This window comes from Emydura macquarii, unplaced genomic scaffold (assembly GCF_026122565.2).
Source record: "Emydura macquarii macquarii isolate MOO-44397 ecotype Brisbane River unplaced genomic scaffold, CSIRO-AGI_Emac_v2 contig_587, whole genome shotgun sequence".
NCBI lineage: Eukaryota > Metazoa > Chordata > Testudines > Chelidae > Emydura > Emydura macquarii.
In genome coordinates, this window is record NW_027130724.1 from 4,965,509 (window position 1) to 4,987,813 (window position 22,305).

The window sequence follows — 22,305 nt, forward strand, 5'->3', positions numbered from 1 at the left end:
CCTATACCTCAGTTCTTTCCAAGAAGTGTTCTGTAGGTTGGTGTGTTCTCAGGACTGTTTGGATTTTTCAGAGATTTTTTACTAGGCCTTTACTAGCAGTTTGTTAGTTCATTTTATGTGCAAAAGCAGACCTCATTTTGTTTTAAAAACACTTATTATAATCTGTATGAATTCTTCAGGGCAAAGTCTGTGGCCTTTGTGGTGATTTTGATGGCCGTTCAAAGAATGACTTTACCACCAGAGGGCAATCAGTGGAGATGAGTGTGCAGGAGTTTGGGAACAGTTGGAAAGTCACCAGCAGGTGTTCAAACATAAACATGACTGACCCATGCGCTGATCAGCCTTTCAAGTCTGTATTGGGGCAAAAACACTGCAGTATTATCAAGAGTGATGTCTTTGGAGCCTGCCACAGTAAGGTGATCTCTCTCATTATCCCAATACTCTTGACACTTCAAAGGCATTTTCTGTCATCTCTGTGCAGCAGATTTGCATACACAAATCCTATTACCACTGAAGGGAGCTACATAAATACACAAGAGTACAAGAGCTACACAGAGCACACTTTCACTGTTACACAAGCGAAATCCCATTGTATCCTTCTCAAGGAAATATAAAGTGAAACTTGTTTTAAGTGACCAAAGACCTAAAAGATAATGCTTGGCTAGCAGAGGGGAACACTTAAGAACTAGTTGGAAACCTTTGGGCTAATATAGCACATGATTGTCAAAGACACAAGTGAAATCCTGGCCCTGTTGAATTCAGTGGAGCCAGAATTTCATCCTAAATGCATAGAAGTGACACCTGCCTATTAGTTGTTCTAAACAGCTCTAATCCTGTCCTACAGAGCATATATTTTCTAAAGGTACCTTCAGTGTAAGTTTCATCATTGTATACATTTGAATAACAAAACTTATACGGTACAAAACAATCCAGAAAATGAAAACAAGGCAGCTTAAAATGCTAATCAAATAGCCTGATCTCTTTAATATATAAACATCAACTTCCCTCAAAGACTCATCCAAATTCTGCCAAAGAAACTGACACTGAATGGCAGATTTTTCAGAGCCCCTTGTCTCCTCTGAAGGCAATATTGTAAAGGAATATGTTATAACAAGAGTTTTTGTTATTTTGTTAGATCAACCCAATACCATATTATGAGTCTTGTGTGTCTGACTTCTGTGGCTGTGACAGCGTGGGAGACTGTGAGTGCTTCTGTACCTCAGTAGCTGCTTATTCAAGGAGCTGTAATAGAGTTGGTGTCTGTATTGACTGGAGGAGTCCTAGCATTTGTCGTAAGTACTTGCAATGTAAAAGCACATTAAGAAGTAGTGTCCATACTGCCAGGCATATTTGAGGTAAGAAGGGTAAATCCTAACTTCAGGTGCATGACTAATGAGCTCTCTTACTTTTAAGAATTAGAAAATAGACCTTATCCATTATCTGAGACTTGGCATTTTTTCTCTTCCAGCTGTGTTCTGCGATTATTACAGTTCACCTGACAAACATGAATGGTACTACAGGCATTGTGGAGCCCCTTGTCTAAAGACCTGTAGGAATCCACAGGGAAAATGTGGTAACCTGCTGTACAGTTTAGAAGGTAATTCTTGTTTGCCTTCAATGGGATTTACGCATGTGTTAAAGTGCTTTACTATAGGGGCCTAAACTAGTCCAGTCTTGTTTTGAATGTTTTAAGCAATGGGGTCACTTTGTCTTCCCTTGGAAGACTAATCAAACTGCCCCAGAGCACCATTGGCCAAATTCTTCCTCCTCATGTGACTATATTGACTTTAAGGGGTGTAAATCAGGGCAAAATTGGCCTGATGCCTTTAAAGTTTTGCCAAGTTACACCATCACTAATGCTATGTTTATAAGAGAGTTATTTTTTGTCATCTATAGTCAACTAATAGTTGCTGATTATAGGAAGAGAAAAAGTGAGGACCGATGATCTGTTCATGAAGAACTCCAGCTCGAAGACAAACAGACATCTTTTACAGCTATTTCAGTGTGTGTGTTTGCATCTGGGTCTTTGCTACTCAGACAAAAGACTCCATGCCCTTTGTTCACTTTCCAGGCTGTTACCCAGAATGCAGCACTGAGAAGCCATATTACGATGAGGAACGAAGAGAGTGCGTCTCACTGCTTGACTGCATGTCGTGGTAGGTCAATGGGATGGTAAGAGGTTTTGGAAAGAGCTCACCTGCTAGCCAGGCATTATATGGGCTCCACTAGTAGGGAATCCCTGCAGTTCAGGCTCTCATCAGCTTCTTAACAGAAAATGGTCCTCTTTTTAATTGGACATAGTTGTGAATTTATTTCGCCACTCTGTAAGGATTTGAGGCAATGAATCATTAATCATGTTTATTTGTTGTTTGTTCACAGCAACTCTAAAGAAAAACTGTGCACAGAGGACTCCAAGGGTAACCTTCCTGTCAGCTGAATGATTAATACTTGTATTCTGGTAGCAAAAAGAAGCCCCAACAGAGATGGGGCCCACTGTGCTGGGTATTGTATATAACACAATGTGAGAGACCAGTGATGCCCTGAAGAGCCTGCTATCTAGATAGACAAGACAAACAAAGAGTGGGTGGGGAAACAGTGGTAAAGTGACTTGCTCATAGTCACACAGCAGGTAGACGGTAGAGCTAGAAGTGGAACTCAGCTCTCTGTAATCCCAGTCTAATGTTTTATTCACTGGACTATGTAGCTTCCCCTTTATCACCTTTATGCTACTTTAGCAAGTGTTTCTTTTGCTTGTGTTCCTTCAGCACACATTCCCTGGCGATCTGAGAGGCCTTTCATGTATTTAAAGTTGTTTATAGTAGTCACCTGCCCCATTAGCTGATGGATGTTGGTATCCAATAGCTTTCGGGAAAGCCACTGTGTCATAGAGGGATTTGCCAATGCATAAGAACATCATAACCATCCCCCTTTCTTCTGGGAATGATAGTTATGCTCAAGGCTCGCTTAGAATAGCAGTTCTATGCTACTTATGACTCTACACAATCCAATGTTTCCCTTTACACCAGCGGACTCCTTAGGGAGCCAGTCAAGTCAGTTTTCTGGGAACCAGTGGTGCAAAAGTGGGATCATCTATCTTTCTAAAAAATGAAATTGAAATTCTAAAGCATATCTTTGCATCAAAAGATGGAATGAATGCTGCATCCAGGAGTATGTTTGTGATGTGATGTTATCTCCTGTCATTGCATTTATTCTCTCATCACCTCAGACTGCCTCTGTTGCTACCATGAAAAGACTTACACCTTAAATGAAAATATATACAATCAAACAGATGGGATCAGCTGCTGGAAGGCTGTCTGTGGCCCTAATGGGAATATCATTAGAACATTCATCCTTTGCGGAACATCTCCCACAATGGTGCCTGCTATAGACGAGTCAGGTACTATATTTTGTTTATATGCATTTTGGTGTATTTCAGTTGATATTGAAGTTTGCAATTGTGCCAAGATTCCTAGTCCTTGAAAAATCCCATATGTATAATATAGTGTATATGTAAGAGCTGCATATAATTCAAGACTGTACAAATCTCCGGGACATGGAGCCACATTCTCTGGTCTGGCTGAGCTGAGGGACCAGACAGCTGGGGGCAAATATGGTTTTATGCCATTTTTGCAGATCCCCAGTACATCTTTTATAACAGCATTAAGTCTGCTCTAATTTGCACCCAGCTGCCTACAGTACCAATATTGTGTAGTGCTAATGCAACCTTTTATTCTAAACCTTTTTTCCTGGCCCTATACCATCCCTCACAGCACTGTCCTTGCTACACCCGCCTTGCAGCTGACAGTCAGCCAACCCTCATGGATCATTATTGTAAAGAAAAGCACCTCCAGCCATCTGGTTGTTTCTGGAAGACCCCATATTTAAGACAAACTACATTACAAGGAAACATGGCAGGGAGGGAATGAAAAACCAATATGGTTGCAACAAGGGCTTTTTAAAGACCTGAAATTGAAACTGGGAATCTACCAAAAATAAATAAATGGAAAGAAGGAGAAATTACAATACATGAATATAGTAAAAGAAGGAAAATCAAAGAGCCAAATTACCCAATGTACTGCTTCTTGCACAAAGAGCAAAGACATAAATTTGGACAAGGAAAAAGAGATCATAGCTTTTCTACTGAATTGGATAAGAGAACAAATGACAAGGGATAGCCCAAAGAGCTTAGTGGCCTTTGCTTTCATCTTCATTACAGAGATAGCAGTAAGATGACATGTAATGGGATAATAGCTAAGAAAAGAGAGAAGTCACATAGCAAAATTAAATTGGCTGGTTAAATATTACCTGAATAACCTGCATGTCTCCAAATCAACAGGGCCCAAGTCTAGAGTGCTCAAGGGAAGCGGAGATGAAGAATTGGAAATCACTTTCCCAAAATCACGGAGGTCAGGTGAGGTCCTGGAGAACTGGAAAGGGCAAAGAGGATTTGTTTAAGAAAAAGAAAAGAGGAATCTAGGGAATGGAAGACCAGTGAATTTGACTTTTCTTCTTTCTATAGTTTTCAGTTTTTTCCATTTGTTGCAGAATGTATAGAATGATTGGGGGGATCCAATTTAGCACCTTTTGGTGCATGATACAGGGATTAGAATGTCACCTGCTTTTAATTATTGTAGGATTAGGGAACATTACAGAAGCACCTTCTACAACATCAGCACCAGCATCAACAAGGGCATCCCCATGCTATTGCAATGTAAATGGACAGCTGATATCTCAGGGTGAGTTAGCAGTCTAATCTTGCTTTTGTCTCTGTTGCTTTTGTGTAAGGGTATAAATGTATGGCTGTTCAGTACAATACCTGCTTTTGAGCAAGTATGCTTTCCTGATGCTGGAGTTGTCAGTTCTCTCATTATAAAGCAGTCATTGCTCTTCAGCCAGTCAGATCTCTGAATGGGATAAAATATCCTTGCACTTGTAATTTTCAAAATACTGTAGCCTGATACTATTCTTGTATTTTTTCATTGTAATGCACCTGGATCTGATCCCTTCCTCCATATCCAGTCTTCAGTGGGCTGCATTACAAATCCTGGATCCAAACTCTCTGGAATTTAAGGCTCAAAATCCACAATGGAATATAAACTTTCTGCCAAAGATGGTTGAGGAAAGGCTCTGCTATTTCTGTTGCCAGCATCCTGAGCCATCCTCTACTTGATTTTGTTTTGTGAACACTGCACACAATGGAACTAGCAAACATTATCTTAGGCCCAAATGCTTCTCTTTGATATGCATGTGCAACTCACACTAACATACTTTTCTATGAACATGAGAGTTGCAGGTTAAATGAATGAGAGGCTCTCCCAGTCCCTACCATTGGGAATAGGCCAGCTATGGTCCAGTCAGTGGATTCAGAGAACTGCAGACTGACTATCACAACTGTTTATGGTTGTCAGCCCAAATCAGTAAAATGTACTGCTCAGTTTATAGCCAATGTGGGAGAAGAGAGGGTTTTTCCTGTTCAGAGTGATACTGTGCCACATGGGGAGTGATAGTTCATGACAACATTACTGGAAAAGTACTTCAAACTGATGGGCAATTCAATTCTAGTAATTAACCTTCTGGTCTCACAGGGAGTACCATATCTCAGAAAACTGATGGTTTGGGTCAGTGTTTTTACTCCATATGTAACGCATCATGCCAGAGTGAATTAATCCAGGGAGACTGTGTAATCACCCCAAGACCAGGCACAACTCCTGAGCAGCCCAGCGACCACTGTGATTCAGCTTCACAGAATGGACATTGTGAAAACACTCCTCCAAGTACAACAAATACATCTGCTCCCAAAGCAAAATCTGTGAGAGACTGTACACATCTCAGTCCTCCCAGAAAGGTGAGTGAAAAAAAAAACCCAACTTATCAAGCTATGGATGGGACACAGCAACATGATCACTGAGGCTGCTCTGTCTTGCACCTGGCACCAGGCTGCTGCTCTGCAATCTGGGCAATGCAAAGACGGATTACATTTGTGCCCACTCTGCGAGAGCTGTATTAGCCACAGTATTGCCAGTCCCCAAGATCTAGCCCTTTAAAATGAATTAATGAAGTCAAGGAAAACCATTTTGAAGAAGGTAGCAGAAACAGCATTCCCTTCACTCATCCGTGAAATGCAGATGTCTCTGAGTTGGAAGGCAGTAGCTATTTTATACCATATGGCAACACTTAGGATAGGAAGTGTTGAATACCCTATCCAGCTAAAACTGCTAAGAGAATATAGATATGTAGAATGTGAATTACCTGAGTTGGAATTAGGCTAGGAAACTACTCCTTCAAACTGATCTTTAAAGATCAGAAGTGGTCATGATATCAATACTGGGTCTTATTCAAAACATTGTATAGCATAGAAATAGGTGTGAAGTCTTCATTGATTATTATACATAATGTGTTTTAAGAACCTCAGAGTAAAAGAATGAATGAGTAGTAAATTCTACATACTAGTTGTTTAATTGAGTGGTTACATGTACCAAAGCTCTGAAAATTGCACTAATTTCTTATGCATATCCCTCCCCTCCTCTTTCTTTTAAAATGCCACCAGTTTAATGAATCATGGGACTTCGGAAACTGTCAAATTGCCACTTGCTTGGGAGATGGAAATGATATTCAACTGTTCAATGTGAATTGTCCTCCTCAACAATTAAACCTCTGTGTCAATGGTTTCCCGCTCACAAAACACTATGATGAAACTGGCTGCTGTGAAATATTTGAGTGTCAGTGTAAGTAAGATTGCAATGAGATTCTGAATTTCAACAGGTGTTTGAATTGAGTTTCAAGTGTTGTACATCCATGTGCTCAATCTGTGCTCTGCATTATACTCATATGGAGCAGGGTTGCTCCAAACATAAAATGTATATACTAAGGGCATATCACTAAGACAGAGGCAAACTAGTTTGAGTTCTTAAACCAGTCATTTTTAGCACTATGTAGCATTATAAAGAGAATGTTAGGAAGGAATTGTAAGGGAGTAAATACAATAAGTAGTGGAGATGGGAAAGTTGAAGGAAGCAGGGATGTACCAGAATGGGATGAGAGGAAGAGAGGTAGGACTGTATAGGTGGGGAAATGACTGTAGGTGAGCAGGGTTTGCCAAGATACATTGAATTTGTTTGGATATGGAGATTAAAGGGGAAGGGATATGGGAGTGAGGATGGTGAGGGAAGGGAATAGCAATGGGCTTTATGGCTATATAGATTATAAGGACCGTATGGCAGTGCGTATGAAAGGAAGAGGATATACAAAGTGTTTGTGTAGGAGACTGAAACATGTTACATCTTATTATACAACTTTTCTTGTGGCCCTTTCTTAGGGGACACTTCATCTTCGTTCTAGCATGAGGAACCTGGTAGAACTACAAAACTAGACCACTAAAATAAGTATACGAATGGAGATGAAATGTCACAAAGAAAAAGTCATACTATGAGACTGGCCAAAAAAACATTGTGTGACAAGATGCAACTCTATCAGATGTCAGAGAGTTCAAATGTCACTGACAAAACATCCATTCAGACTTTCAGAAAGCCCAAAGTAAACCAAACTTTAAGCCTGTCTCTACTTTCTAGGTGTTTGCAGTGGGTGGGGAAATGAACATTACGTGACTTTCGATGGGACATATTATAATTTCCAGGGGAATTGCACCTATCTCCTGGTGAAGGCAATCCAGCCTGACTCTCAGAGCTTCTGGATTCACATGGACAACTACTACTGTGGTACCACTGATGGAGCAATTTGCTCAAAGTCTCTTGTCATTTTTTATAAGAATTCCATGGTTATTCTGACGCAAGCAGTCAAACATAGGAAAGAAACCAACCTGGTAATGTATTTTATAATATCTGTCTCAGTTTCTTACAGCAGGGACATTTTGGTAGCAAATTGGAAGTCTCAATAGAAAAGCCAAGAATTTGAAAGGGCCTGAAAGCTACATTATTCTTTTACAGCTAAAGGTGGTCCCTCGAGGTTAGAGCTAAGGCGTGTTGGCAAAGCAACACAGGGAATTTTGTAATACAGGCCCTTATTGCTCAGTGGCTTGTTGAAGGATGTCAGTCTAAAGCGCTGACTGTACAGCCTGTTTCAAGAGCCTGGTATTACTCCGAATATTTGTGTCTGGTGTGTGTATATGTCCTTCAATAACAAATAATGCCATTTGGGCCTTGCAGTTATACAGTCTGATCCAAAGATGCTGAAGTCAGTGGGATTCTTTCCAATGGGACTTCAGCTTTGGATCAGTCTTTACTTTCTTGTCTGAAAGCAATAGCCCCTTGATGATATAAGCTGCATGCTGTAATTCAGTTTCCTTTGTTATTATCTAGTCTATGTCTGATCACAAGGAAATGATCATAAATGAAACAGTGAGTGATCCAGAGTAAAAGTCTGATGAAAATTGATCACACTTGTTGCAAATCATCACCATGTCTTTTTTTGCTGCTAATATTTTCCCTGAAGTCAGGAACACAAATATTAATGCTTGAAAGGCAACAAAGAACCAGCAGTCTAGCCCTGGAGAAACTGCAGAATTCTCTCAGAGCAGAATTTACCCTATGCATTCAAGAAATATAAAATTTATACATTAAGCAACTTAATAAGGATGTTCATGGAGGGATTTTGACTTGCCCTTTCAGGTTCTGTTTAACAATAAGAAGGTTGTACCAAATGTTTCCAAGAATGGTATCAGGATAACCAGTTCTGGCCTCTACGTTGTGGTTGAAATACCTGAACTAGAGCTGTATGTCTTCTATGGACGACTTGTGTTTTACATAAAACTTCCTTTCAGCGTCTTTTATAACAATACCCAAGGGCAATGTGGTAAGTGTTACATTCAGTTTTAATTAATGGATATACCAAATGTTCCTCCCTTATTTGTATCAAAGTTCTGTTACTTGAGATAAGATTATTGGGCCCTCCAGTTTAACGTGTTTCTCCCTAGTCAGTGGGATCAGGGTGGTAAGAGTCTCAAGTCACTTCCTTTTACCTCTTCCCCATTTGGTGGTGGGTGGAGGAGTTTGAAAATGTGTGTGTGTGTGTGTGTGTGTGTGTTCCTTCACTCTTTGCTCCATCTCCTGATCATATCGGCTCAAGAATGTTCATGAAGTTAATTTTAGGAGAGCTGGGGAGCCCTGTGTTAGAAAGGACTATCTCAATCACTTAAGCCACCTGGAAGAATTAATTAATTAACACTTTAATTGTACTTGTCACACTATTAAGCTTGGTGTTTATTTTTGCCTTCTCTTCCTCCAGGCACTTTCTTCCTATGAACTCAAGCAAGGTCCTCTGTCTCATATCTTTCCACAGGTTAAAACTTTCCATGTTCCTTTGTGTGGGTACCACTTTTCTCTCTTATAGGCGCACTCTGTGTTCTTTAGCCATTACACAACTTGCCTTTATATTGCTGTCAGGTACGTGCACCAATCAAAAGTCTGATGATGCTCTGAAGAGGAATGGTGAGATTGCAGACTCCTTCAGGGAGATGGCTTTAGATTGGAAAGTGCCTGATCCTACCAACAGAAATTGTGAATTAAGTACCCTGGCACCAGCTCAAACAGAGACCTCATTATCCAAAGTGAAGGCTTGTGCTCCCACTCCTCTTTGTAAACTCATCTGGTAAGACACACTCCCATGTGTGTTATGTACATACTCAGTTCTACAAAAAGGCAGCTCTGTGCTTCACAAGCTCACTGGGTGAACTGCCCATAAAATATAAAGTAAATTAAAGAATGGTAAATTTAGCCAGGCATCGAGGGCCTACATTTTAAACAGTGGCTAGTGATTTTCAGAGACTGGATACTCCACAGCTGATTTCTGATAAAGGGATTTAGGGCGTCTAATGTTTGGCATCCAATACAACTAGTCACCTTTTGGAAAATTTAGGCTGAGATTATGGGGGATCTTGATTATTTGCCTGAGTACTGTGAATTAAAATGGACACTATTAAGTATGTTCAAATAGTTTACTTTTTAAAATAATGTTGTTCCTAAAAATAAGATTACCAAAATGAAACACCACACCCATGCAAAAATAGCTACACTTAGAATTACAGCACTACAGCTGCAGGGATCTTTAATGTCACATTTCAATCTATTATCAGATAGCTCACTGGGGGCATCTATACACTGCAGCTGAGAGTGAGCCTCCTAGCCCAAGTAGAGAGACTTGCACTAGCTTTGCTAAAGCTAGTGTGCTAAAAATGGATGCTGTGGCTCTCGCGGCAACTTGGACTAGCCACCCCAGCTCAGACCCACAGAGTTGGGTGGGCTTGAGAGCCTGAGCTCACACTCGAGCTGCAATATCTACACTGCTGCTATTTTTAGCACACCACCTTAATCAGAGCTAGCACAAGGCAGTCTATGTGGGCTGGAAGGCTCGCTACCAGCTGCAGTGTAGACATACCTTGGCAATACAAGGTGCTGTAAATAATGGGAGACTGAGTTCATCATGAATTGAGATGAAAGTATGATTTGTTTCCATTGATAGTTATGCTGGGTATTTAGTATCCAGGGAACATTTCCTATCAGAACAATTTAAAGTTGGGTCTTCAGCTTGACAGTTTCTCTTGACGGATGCTTGTTTCTGAGTAGAATTCTTATTACAAAATTGCCAATATGCACTGTGAAAAACGAGTCCCTTGTCTTTCTTTAATAAGGGATTTGACAGGCTGTCACAATGCCATTCCCCCTCGACTTTACTATGAGGCTTGTGTTGTGGATGGATGCTCAGCACTGCATCAGAAGACTGAATGCCAAAGCCTTCAGACCTATGCGGCATTGTGTGGATTCCATGGGATCTGTGTTGACTGGAGGAGCAAAACTAATGGACAATGTGGTGAGTGGGGGAAGACTGTTGGCGTGGAAGCTATTTTCTTCTATTCCTCTTTCTGTTTAAATGTGTATATTCCCATTCTAGAAGATAAATGGGGCTTGTGCCTTCTCTCACATGTGCTGGAGACTAATGTAAATAAGGGGAGGACACAGGCCCATGGAGTCTTCTGAATGGTTCAGCACGAGGGTTGGTTGAAAAATGTTTGTTCCCCTGAAAATTTAACTTTTTTTCAAAAAACTGAAAACTGCCAAAAACAGAAACATTTTTTAGTTTTCAGATAGTTGGATTTCTGACAAAAAAAAATCAGATGTCTTCTGTGATTTTTTGTTTGTTTGTTTGTAAAAGAAAAAGAGATTCTGACAAAGTTTCAACAGAAAAATGTTGACCCGCCCTATTCAGCACTCACCCCAGGCAGGTCTTCAACCTCCCTCCCACTCTCTCTCCAGTTAGAGGAGCAGCTCTGGAGTGCCAAACAATCCACTACATTAAAAAAGCCTGCAGGCCAGATTCTGCTTTGTTACCTTAGTGTAAATCACAAGTAAACCCACTGCTTTAAGTGGAGTTACTCCGAATTTACAGAGTATAACTGAGAAGAATTTGACTTAATAATTCAGCCCCATCATTTGCCACGTTCTAGTTTAGGCACAGTCATAATACCTTTAATCAAGGATTTATCATGGAAAGAAAGATCAGAACTTGGGCTATATTTCAGTGTTCATGGTTCATGTTCAGTGTTCATGGTTTTAGCTTGTTAAAATGTTAACTACAGTTTAATCACTAGATGGCAATACTGCTTAATACATTTAGTTTTTCTCTGCTTGTTTTGCCTGTTCTTATCAGAACCATTTATTCTAGATAATAATAAATAGCCTACATGATTGCAACTGCAGCAGAACCCCTAAGTGGAAATGATCTCCTTTGTGTTTTCATCTGGGTGGGATATTTTATTCAATACATTATAATTTATATCCAAGAGTATTAGATAGAGCTGGCACTCTAATCTGCATATTGTAAATGTTCCACAGAAGCCAAATGTTCTCAGGACCAGATCTACAAGCCTTGCGGGGGAACAGAAAAAAGAACTTGCTTCAGCAGGTGGGTCATATATACTAAGCAGCCAGGGCAAAGGCTGATATTTTCAAAAGAGTTGAGGGGAGTCAGAATTCCAATGGGATTTGGGTGTCTAATTCCCCTAGGCCAAATTTCTCCTCCAAGGTCTGTATTACATCATCCTGTAAAAGTAGATGAAAATAGTGCAGTGTCATTCATCCTTCCCTCCGTATTATATAATCATGCAGGAAAACCACCAACAATGCCGTCCCCTTGAGAGATAAGGATCCAGTGCTTGTTGAAGGATGCCACTGCCCCGATGGAAAGATCCTGCTGAATCATCTTGATGGCATTTGTGTTTCTGTCTGTGGTAAGAAAATGTAAAAGGTGGGAAAAGATGAAACACCAGTTTATAACTACCACTTTAGGGTTCCATAATACAATTCACCAGCCTGGTACTTTGCACCTAGGGATTATAAAGACTGAGTGTACTGTAAACACAGTATGCTTAGTCCTGTGGAAAAGGAAAGAAAGTATTTAATGTAGCTTTTGGATGGCCTTTTCTGGCCAGCTCAGAAATTATTCTGAAGGGAGATAAATTCTGAAGGGAATTTTTTATGTGCCCCCCTCTTCTTATGCAGAAGGACAAAGCTTTGAGTCAAGAAGTAATAAACAGAAAATCTTCAATGAATGACCTGTGTTTTTCAGCCATGGCTCATTCTTTTCAGGTCCCCTTATCACAGCCCCAGGCCCTGTTTTTGATGTATGTGTCTCTCTCTCCCTCTCTTTGCTTCTGTCACTCTTCAGCTCTATTGTATTCTTGAAATGACCTTCATAATTCTACAATTGTTCTATTTTATAGGCTGTATTGGACCTGATGGATTAGTGAAACAGGTAAGGAATAGGATCTAAGAAGAAGTGCTCTTAGAATAACTGTTTCCACAATAGCCAGATGCCTTCACCTATTGTAAATATGATTGCAAGATTTTTTTATTCCTTTAATGCAGAACTCAATACTAAATGTGTGGTAGAGATAGTGGGGGAAAACAATAGGCCTTTTGACTTTTGACTATGCTTTATAAATCTGGGATACTGATGCAAAATTGGCAGTTTGTGAAAATCACTGTTTTCTTGTAGACCCTTTAGGTTTTCCTCCCAACTCACACACTTACAGAGGAGGGGAAGAGGCTACAGTATGTTTTATCTTGCAGATCTTTTCAATTCCCTTTGGAATTAAGAGTCTTTAGAGTTTTATATAAACAAGCCAATACCAGACTTTAGGATAAGATCCTTTGGCTTTTAGCAGACACTAATTTCTTATTAATGTATTACTTTTAGGTTCCATTCATTGAATTATCACTTTTTTATTTGCACAGCCTGGAGACACATGGGAACATGATTGTCAGTACTGCACCTGCAATGAGGCAACCTTGAATATCTCTTGTTCACCCCACTCTTGTGCAAAGTCTTCACCAGTTAACTGCACTAAAGAAGGATTTGTTCCTAAAATACGACCACATCCAGAAGATCCATGCTGCTCAGAGACCGTGTGTGGTAAGTGATCAGTGACATTGACTTGTCTACAGCAGGGATTCTCATTCTTGGAATGATAGTGCCAAAGAGGCCAATGAAACTGTTCTCTGAGTCTGACAAATTTTTCACAGAATAAGGTGAAAATTTTCAAATGTATGTGCCTAAAGTCAGACACCTAAATTCATACTTAGGCCATATCCTTTCAAGAAAACCTATCTCGATTCATGAATTTTAACTATGAGAATTTAGCATTATCACTATTGTTAAATGTAGGTGGTAAACTATGGATTTGTGTGTCTTACTTTAGACACAGACATTTGTATCTGTTAATCTATGCTCTTATTTAAAAAAAGCCAGGGATGCTAATAGCTCTTTTGGTTGTGAAGATAGTCTTCTGAATTTAAACAGCCTCAGAAATAGGTTTTGAGATTATGGACCAGTAGCCATCATGGAATTCATTACGATGTCAGTAAGAATATATATACTTTTGGTGTGTATATATATATATATATATATATATATATATATATATATATTTAAAATAAGAAACCATCACATTTACACATACAGAATGCAAATGTCTGCTTTTGACCATATATGATGAATTATGTATTACAGCTTTTCTGTTTTTACTGAAATAGCACAAAGGATTCTGGGATATGGAAATCACAGGAGAAAAAGGCAGCTGGTTTTTAATAGTGATTGAAGAAAAAGAGGATAGTATTGTGGAAGGGAGTGAAGAAAAATCTTTTTTTTTTCCAGATGTTTTCAGATTTTCTACAGACTTTCATTTCATATGACCCAGTTGCTTCTGCTGCTAACTGTATTTGTTCATCTTAATTGGAGGCCACATGATTCAGAGGATATGCCACTAGACAGAGCTGAATTCTACTCCTGGCTCCACCACTGACCTCTTGTGTGACTTTTGGCAAGCCATTTCACTGCTCTGTGCAGATTCCCCATCACAAACCACTGCCACATTGCCACTAATAGATATGATTGTTGGATACAAGTCTCAGACAAGAGGCAGAGTACAGAATAGGTCTGGAAACTGAATGGCATCCCTATAGGTGGTTCCCCTCAGGGTTAGAAATGCAATACATTTGCAGGGCACTAAGGAGAAGCTTCCACTGCTAATGCCCTTTCTCTACTTGCTCTGTAGACAAATGGAGGAGGAACTTCAGTGTATATGTACATCAGCCTCAACGAGGAAATTATTAGGAGATAATTAGGATGGAAAAAGGGCTTTGACTCAATTTGTCTACATCTTCTATTTACAGAATGTGATGTTAAATCTTGTTCTCTAATCACAAGGCAATGTGATTTAGGCTTCCAGCCAGTGGCAGCTATTTCTGAGGATGGTTGTTGTCCTATATTTTCCTGTAGTAAGTATCCCATTTCCTTACTATATGCTGGCTTTCATTATTTTGAAGGGGACTTCATCTAGGAGTTTAGTCCCAAAATATAACCTATGCTACCTTAAAACTTTTACATTCTAATGAGGGTGGGATAAGTTCTATGGATTCTCAATATTTAAATCAAACTATTGCCTTATCAGAATGTAATATAAATAAATATTACCTGTAGTGTTTTGGTTAGGTAGGACCTGCACAAAAATTGTGCTATGTACTCCATCTGCTTGTTTTTAGTCACCAAACTGTAATACACAACTACAATATCATGTGCATGACCCAAACCCCGACTTAGTCTTTGGTCAGTGCTGATGTTGCTCTCCCAAACAATAAAGGAAAGAAGTGAAACTCTGCTAATTTCAAAAGTCATTAGAAACACAGGGGGAAAACCAGTGTTTGCCAGATGGAAAATACTGGTAGGAGAAATTTTACCCCTCATGCACTAAATATGGGTATAAAGATGGAAATTAGCAACATATCTCAGCCATTCTGTACTTCCTGTGTGGGCATTAGGCTACTAGATTTGCATAGTTGTTTTCTACAACTTGTATAACAGACAAGCACAAAATGTGAAACTAATACATAAGTTGATTACATCATTCTTAGAGCATCCTTTTTGTTTCACTTTTCTTACAGTATCAAAAGGTGTATGTGTTTCTGAAGGAGCTGAATATCAGGTAGGACTTGCCATTTCTTTCAGTGTGCTGGCATGTCATGCCTTTAAGATTTTATTAACCTGTAACTGTCAAAATTCACTTAAAGATTTCATTTCAGTGAACATAAATGCCTAGACTAAAATGACCCATTGTTTCCTATTGTGGCCTAGTGAGTAGCGGATTGGGATTCCAAAGGCCTCGGTTCTAGTCCTGGCTTTGTTACTGGTCTGCTGGGTGACCTTGGGCAAGTCACTTCACCTCCCAGTGTTTGTACAGCATGTAGCACAACTGGGTCCTAGTCTATGACTGGGGTTCCAAGGTGCTACAGTAATACAAATAATAAATAATAATAATGGGGATAATAAAAGGGTCTCCTTTGTAAATGCTTTGAGAGCTACTGATGGAAATGTGCTACATAAAAGTTAGGTATTATGTGTTATGGGAGAAATTACCTAATAGTTATCTCTAGGGCAATAGTTTCTAACATAAAAGCGATATTCACCTATATTTCAGGACTAAGATGTCAGAAGTGTTGCTGAATGCAATAGCTGAATACAAAACTTTAAGTATCAATGGAAGTTTTAGGAATAGCTAATTGGCCGAACTATAGAAGAAAATGGAATAGGGAAGCTGGGAGATGTTGAAGTAATAGCCACATATAGCATATTTGATTCTGTTGGAATGTTATTTCAGTACAGTGTTAATTTTGTGATATTGATGGTATGCTAATAGAGATTTGAAGGTGTTCATGTAAAAAACTCATGCTAAAAATAAAAACCAAGTATAGTAATTTTTTTTATTATTTTACAAAGAAATGCATGTGTTTTAGAGGATAATGAACTCTCACTCTCTCGTCTTCTTTCCTTGTTTTCAGCAAGGCGCAGTGGTGCCTAAAAAATCTTGTGAAGATTGCTTGTGCACTGAAAAGCAGGACCCTGTTACACATACCAACCAAATTCAGTGTACTCCAATTAAATGCTCAACTGATTGTCAGCAGGTAAGTCACTTTGGTTAGTAACTTCTACTCTAGTTTTCTCTGCTAAACTACAACTAGGTTTGTGTCCAGGTGAAGAGCAGTGGCTGGTGAGTGATATGCCATATCAGCAATCAAAATGACAAAATGTAACAGGTACTTAACTTGCTTAAAGAGAGGACGCTGCAGCAAGCTGCTAGTTACATAATGACTTCTTTAGGGCTGTCGCTGTTTATCTCTGGGAAATTAAAGGGGACTGCACCAGAAAGATAGGACAGGAAAAATGTTTTCTATAAAATGACAATTCCTCCCACAATGAGGAAGATAAAGTCATTGAAAGGTGGTGTTTGAATGGCTGCCTTGGTGGTGTCTATCCACACTAGGGTAAAAATGTTAGAAAAGATCATCTGATTTGGATCAAATACAAAGGGTCTGATGAAACTAAATGTTCTAAAAGTAAATGGATTAGTTGTTTTTAGGCATATTGTATGTTAAGACCTTTAAAAGTCCTTGAGCTAGATGCCCTAGTGAGCTATGGTGGGAGAGTTTGTTTTGGTGGTTTTCAAAAGGGTTTTCAAATCCACTTTAACAGCATAGAGGGTGTATTTAAAAGATGCCAACTTTCCTCAAAAAGTGGATGGTGCTGGTTGTTGACAAAGAGCTAATTCCAGAACAGCTGAGTTTGCTGATTCCATGGATTTCTGAGGCAGCACCTGCTGGTGGAGTTCTTACGGTGTGCTGCTAAATCTTAAACCTCTCTGGTAAAACCTCTGTGGAGGGCAGTAATGGTGAGAACACTGGGATGATTCACTCCTTCAGTGGTCAAAGTACCACTGGCAATGGTAGCTTGTATCTCTCTGTAAGAGCATTGCTGAATCTAGCTCTATTTAAAATCTTTACAATATCATTTGAATGCAAGTAGAGAAAAGCTTGATCTGCTTCCCAAGCCCTGCTCATGTAAGGCCAGACATTCTTCAACTTGCTAGCTCCTCACTGGATGATGAGGACTGGAGTACACACAGAATAAATAAGTGAAAGCTGTTGTAAATACACCTGACCTTTAGTCTTCTCCACAAATTTGAAATGGTGACCATACCTGTGAAGAAATGTACCAGACATAGTGCTATCTTTGGATCCAGCAAGTAACATGTGGTGAGCTAATTATTTAGACCTGATTTGAATATCAGCTCAGATAAAGATAGGAAATAGCAGATTTTCCAAAATGAGGCCACTGCCAAAAGGATTGTTACTTAGGAAAGTATTAAAAGTTGATATGATGACTGCGTGGACTTAAGCATCAAGTTCGGAATAACTAGACTCCATCAAATATTTTCCCCCTTTGCATTAAGGACAATGTGGATTTTGACTGAATGCTCTTTATAGGCAAGCCACAGGTGTTGTGGCTAAATGGTGACGCATTTGTGCCCCCAGGGTTTCCGCTACATCAGAGAAGAAGGCAGGTGCTGTGGCCAGTGTGCGCAGGTGGCCTGTGTGGCGAAGCTCCCATCTGGCATTGTGACCATTGAGGTGTGTGTCCCCCTGCTCCACAAGGATTTGCAGTCTGACACTGGGCTGTCATTTTGGAAGTAGAGTTCCTCATTAACTTCAACGGAGAGCTCCTCTTAAAAACTGAGTCCCCCTGCATGTTGCAGCTCTAGGAAATTAATGCCTTATGAAATAAAGTATTTCTGACATGACTCTATCTAGGTATTTATATGCTCCACCCCTTCATTATATCTGAGCACCACAATCTTTACTATGTTATCTATGTAGCACCCCTGTGAGGTAAGGACGTGTTATTCCCATTTTACAGATGGGCAGCTGAGACAGAGAGTGACAAACCTGACCAAGGCCACACAAATTCTCCTGAGTCTTAGATTAGTGCTCTAACTGAAAGATCGTCTTTCCTCTGCTGCATTGCAAAGGGCATCTTTTTAGAACAGATGAAAAGCTTGAACAGTCAGTGAAGCAGTCTGACACAGTGACCAGTGGCTTATATGTTAGCTCCCATATCCAACAGTTCCTTTATCAATCTTTTTTCATTCCGTGGTGACTGATATTGTATAATCCTTTCACCAACTCCAAAAAGTTAATTTTGTCCAAATGTAGCTATGTTTTGTTATTAATCCTTTCACCTCTGTTATAAAGGCTGACTTCCTATTTCACTTTCTTTTGTTCTTTTTCCTCCTCTACCTGCTGAAAAAAGAAAACTGGAGAAATTCTAGAGGAAAAAAGGATTTTCTTCCATGCCTATCTTCTCCCATAAATACTAACATCACACACATCAATGCATAACTGTGGGCCTTAGTATGTCTCTTAATATCCCTATACTTTTGTGAGCCTTTGATTATTTCAACCCAGGTAGCAATTACAGATGGGATTGCCAATGGAGCTTAAGGGAGTTTGCAACTCCCAAAATCTCATCCTGCACTAATACCCTTCAAACCAGATGAAAAATCCAGTCCCTGTGCTAGATCATGGGTTATATCTGGGTAACTTTATTTTTTCTTTCTTTATTCAGCTTGGGAAGACTTATAAAGTTCTGGAGGATAACTGTACGCTGTATAATTGCTCTCAGTCATCAGGCCAGTTTGTCTTGACTAGCACAATAATATCCTGCCCAGAGTTTGATCCATCAAACTGTGTCCCAGTGAGTATTTTATAACTGGAATCCTCTTAATTCACCTTTCCATTGCTCTGAGAGCCTCTCTTTGCTATTTTGAATGCTCTACTGCAGTTTTTCTCAACCTTCTCAAGTTGGCTACTCCTTAATCAAAGTCAACAATTTTCATGACACCTTTACATTTACTATAAAAGTAAGAGTAAAACATATTCTATTGATAACTATGATCAGACAATATGATTTATATGTCTGGTTCAAGAAGTTGATGGAATAAATATTTGACAATGAAGGGTAAGGTTGTATGAGGAGTGGGAGAATGAGATTTTCTTGGCTGTAGGTTAAAATAATATTTTCACCACCCTATGACCCCCGGGGATGCTTTTTGTAGCCTCCCTAGGGGGTCACAACCCACCAACTGAGAAACACTGGTCTAGTAATAAAGCAGTTATTCACTCCTTTTCTTGTCAGATTTGTCAGAAAACTTGGTAAATGAATGGTACAAGCAGTTTTGTAATAATGGACCAGTGGATTGATTGGGCACTGTGTCTCATTAGAAATATTTTATTGCTACTGTTCAGTCAGCAATATGCACATCTAAGATTAGATTCTGAATGATTCTGGATCTTTTTTTTTTTCAATATAGGGAACTGTTGCGACGACTTCAGATGGATGTTGTAAGACATGTGAGTATCGTCAATCCAGTGATTCCTTAATCAAACATTGTCAGGCTCTCCATTCATTATGGCCTTGATCCTGCAAGGTAGTGAATGCTCTCAACTTCCATCCAAGTCAGTGGGATGTGAGGGCAGTTAGCACTTCTTGGGAGGTGCTCAGTTCTTCATTTTCTAAGGCTCAAAAACAGCTTAGCTCTTTCAATGGAAAAATCTTCCTGCTCTTCCTTTCTTGGTTTTTTTAAAGAAGTGAAATGTTTATAGATTAGCCTAAATTCCGGATGAAAGACTGATGTAACCTAGTAGAAATGGATTCTGGCATCTCGAAAATGTATAGAAAGCATGGTTCTGTTTCTGTAGGGTCTATGCAAAACAGTGCCGGCTGCTATAAAGCCATAAAAGTGGCAATTAGCTAAATATGTCATTACAGAAATGTAGTAAAAAATATCCAATTGTGTCTGCTTTACGCCCTCATCCAGCAAAGGACTTAGGCAGGTGCTTTTACTTTGAAGACCATGTTTAAGACCATCGCTAATCAGCAGAATACTTATGCAAGTGTGTAAGTGCTTTGCTGAACTGGGGCCTTTAAACTCTCCTTAGGTATTTGAACTCTAACTGTTCTTAATGAGACGGAGACAAAACTTGTTTGCTTAGCAGATATCTCTCAATGTTTTAACTCTAATCTGAGTAAGGCTAAGATAAGGATCCTTCCCTCCTAGGTATCCCATTGTCGCATTTCTGCAAACGGAATCTGAAAAAAGAATACATCACTTATAAGAACTGTAAATCAGCAGCTCCTGTCCTAGTGCCTTCCTGTGAAGGGTCCTGCAGTACATACTCTGTGTAAGTAAGAAACTGCTTCTCCATGCTTATGTGATGTCTTGTCCTCACATGTTCTTGTCCCCTGCAAGATGGAAGCTACTATCTCCATTAACCCTTTTCTCTGATCCCCTGAAAAGGAAGCTGGGTGAGCAGAGCACCAGCCTTTTAGCCGTGAGACTAAATGTCATGCTTAACTCTTTGGTCACTAGGATTACCATAGCTAGGCTAGGAAAATAGGTCACGCTTCATCAGTTAACTAACACATTTTATCTTACACATTTTTAAATGTTTTTTTACTTGTAGTTTGGGCTCTGCTTTAGGCTGGTTCTTCTTTTCCCTGTGGTCACTATGGGCCTGATCCACGGCTCATTTAGATTTATGGCCTCTGAATCAGGCCTTCAAGTGCTAGCAATGTCCTGAGAATAGGCTGTTACTGATATTATTCTCGCATCCCACCCCTCACTTACAAGTAGAAGAAACACTAAAGTTTTCATTCCCCACTCACACTTCTAGGGGAAGCTAATGGTAATGAAGAGCAGAAAAGCAATAGCTAATGGACTGATCTATTAGTTTTGTTCCACCAGGTATGCCTTTGCTGACAGTAAAATGAAACACAAGTGCACTTGCTGCCATGAAACAAAGAGCCATGCAATGAAGGTGGAACTGGTTTGCTCTAAGATGAAGAAAATGGAATACACATATGTTCACGTAGATAAGTGTGACTGCGTGGAGACAAAATGCCCAGAGAAAAAGCCATAAAGACAAAGTGCTGGAGAAATGTCAATGCTCAATTTTAATGCTTTACCTGTGAATAGTTTAGATAGCTGTGAGTGTTCCCAGTCCTTCTAATGAGGTTCCTTCCCTCCTTTGCTTTTCCTTTCAGTAATCTGTGCAATTGTGGAAATTAACTAAAGGATGCTGCTCTAAATGTTTGTAGAATAAACTGCATTTTGAAACTGTTATGTTCTGCTGTTGCATTTATACTATCGACTGACATGTATGCTAGTGTCTTTCATTATACTTTATAACTATTTATATGGAATTCCAGAGATATGTGGTGCTTTGCAAACACAAGACTTAGTCCCTGCCTGAAATATCTATACATATACAACCTACACATATGGATCACACACATGGTTTCACCTCTGCAGTAAAATACAGCAGCTTTTTCACAGCACTAATTCAGTTGAGAAAGCAGAGATGAATACCATCTCTAGCAGAAACCGTAAGAAGGAATTCAAGTTGATAGACTGTAATTTGGCTAGCACCACTGCTGGAACTCCTACTCTTATGAACAAGTACAAGGGGATCGCCTATTGCTTTGAGTGGGCAGGATCTCTGATGTATATCTTAGTCACGTCCCTGCAGTACCAAGAATCCCCTAGCATTCTCCTGTGGTAACCCATTCATGCTAAGTCGGTGGGAAGAGTGCCACCTATCCCAATCACCAACATGGCTTCCAGCAGCACCCAGGTTTCTAGGAGATCTCCTGTGTTTGGGCTGCTTTGGTGTGGACAGCCCTAGTGGATTCCTGTGATTTCATAAACACACCACATACTTCCAGCATCATTCTCCTACAGCGCAGGTGACATGGCCAGGGAGAAAATCAAAGAGGTGTGGCTGGACTTTCTCTACACCCTGACAATCAGTGGCTGACTCTTTGGCCATTAGCAGCATTGGTGTGATTTAGAGCAGTCAAACAACTGTCCTATCTCACATGAACATACCAGCCTACTACAGAGCCACG

General features: G+C 39.7%; 1 protein-coding gene across 1 annotated transcript in view; it reads left to right on the top strand.

Moving 5' to 3' along the window:
• LOC137148069 (mucin-5B-like) overlaps window positions 1-21,461 on the top strand; it is a 60,308-nt gene extending 38,847 nt beyond the window's left edge. Inside the window, exons 23-48 of the mRNA XM_067540564.1 lie at window positions 180-416; window positions 1,136-1,292; window positions 1,469-1,597; window positions 2,072-2,156; window positions 2,380-2,417; window positions 3,227-3,397; window positions 4,337-4,411; window positions 4,635-4,736; window positions 5,586-5,845; window positions 6,548-6,725; window positions 7,569-7,819; window positions 8,625-8,808; window positions 9,399-9,603; window positions 10,643-10,821; window positions 11,844-11,913; window positions 12,117-12,238; window positions 12,731-12,762; window positions 13,245-13,422; window positions 14,682-14,786; window positions 15,450-15,490; window positions 16,344-16,466; window positions 17,874-17,969; window positions 18,964-19,092; window positions 19,709-19,748; window positions 20,456-20,579; window positions 21,143-21,461. Of these exons, the coding sequence (XP_067396665.1) occupies window positions 180-416; window positions 1,136-1,292; window positions 1,469-1,597; window positions 2,072-2,156; window positions 2,380-2,417; window positions 3,227-3,397; window positions 4,337-4,411; window positions 4,635-4,736; window positions 5,586-5,845; window positions 6,548-6,725; window positions 7,569-7,819; window positions 8,625-8,808; window positions 9,399-9,603; window positions 10,643-10,821; window positions 11,844-11,913; window positions 12,117-12,238; window positions 12,731-12,762; window positions 13,245-13,422; window positions 14,682-14,786; window positions 15,450-15,490; window positions 16,344-16,466; window positions 17,874-17,969; window positions 18,964-19,092; window positions 19,709-19,748; window positions 20,456-20,579; window positions 21,143-21,317 (3,486 nt within the window). The 3' untranslated portion in view covers window positions 21,318-21,461. The remainder of the gene's footprint in view (window positions 1-179; window positions 417-1,135; window positions 1,293-1,468; window positions 1,598-2,071; window positions 2,157-2,379; window positions 2,418-3,226; window positions 3,398-4,336; window positions 4,412-4,634; window positions 4,737-5,585; window positions 5,846-6,547; window positions 6,726-7,568; window positions 7,820-8,624; window positions 8,809-9,398; window positions 9,604-10,642; window positions 10,822-11,843; window positions 11,914-12,116; window positions 12,239-12,730; window positions 12,763-13,244; window positions 13,423-14,681; window positions 14,787-15,449; window positions 15,491-16,343; window positions 16,467-17,873; window positions 17,970-18,963; window positions 19,093-19,708; window positions 19,749-20,455; window positions 20,580-21,142) is intronic.
• Window positions 21,462-22,305: the final 844 nt, after the last annotated feature.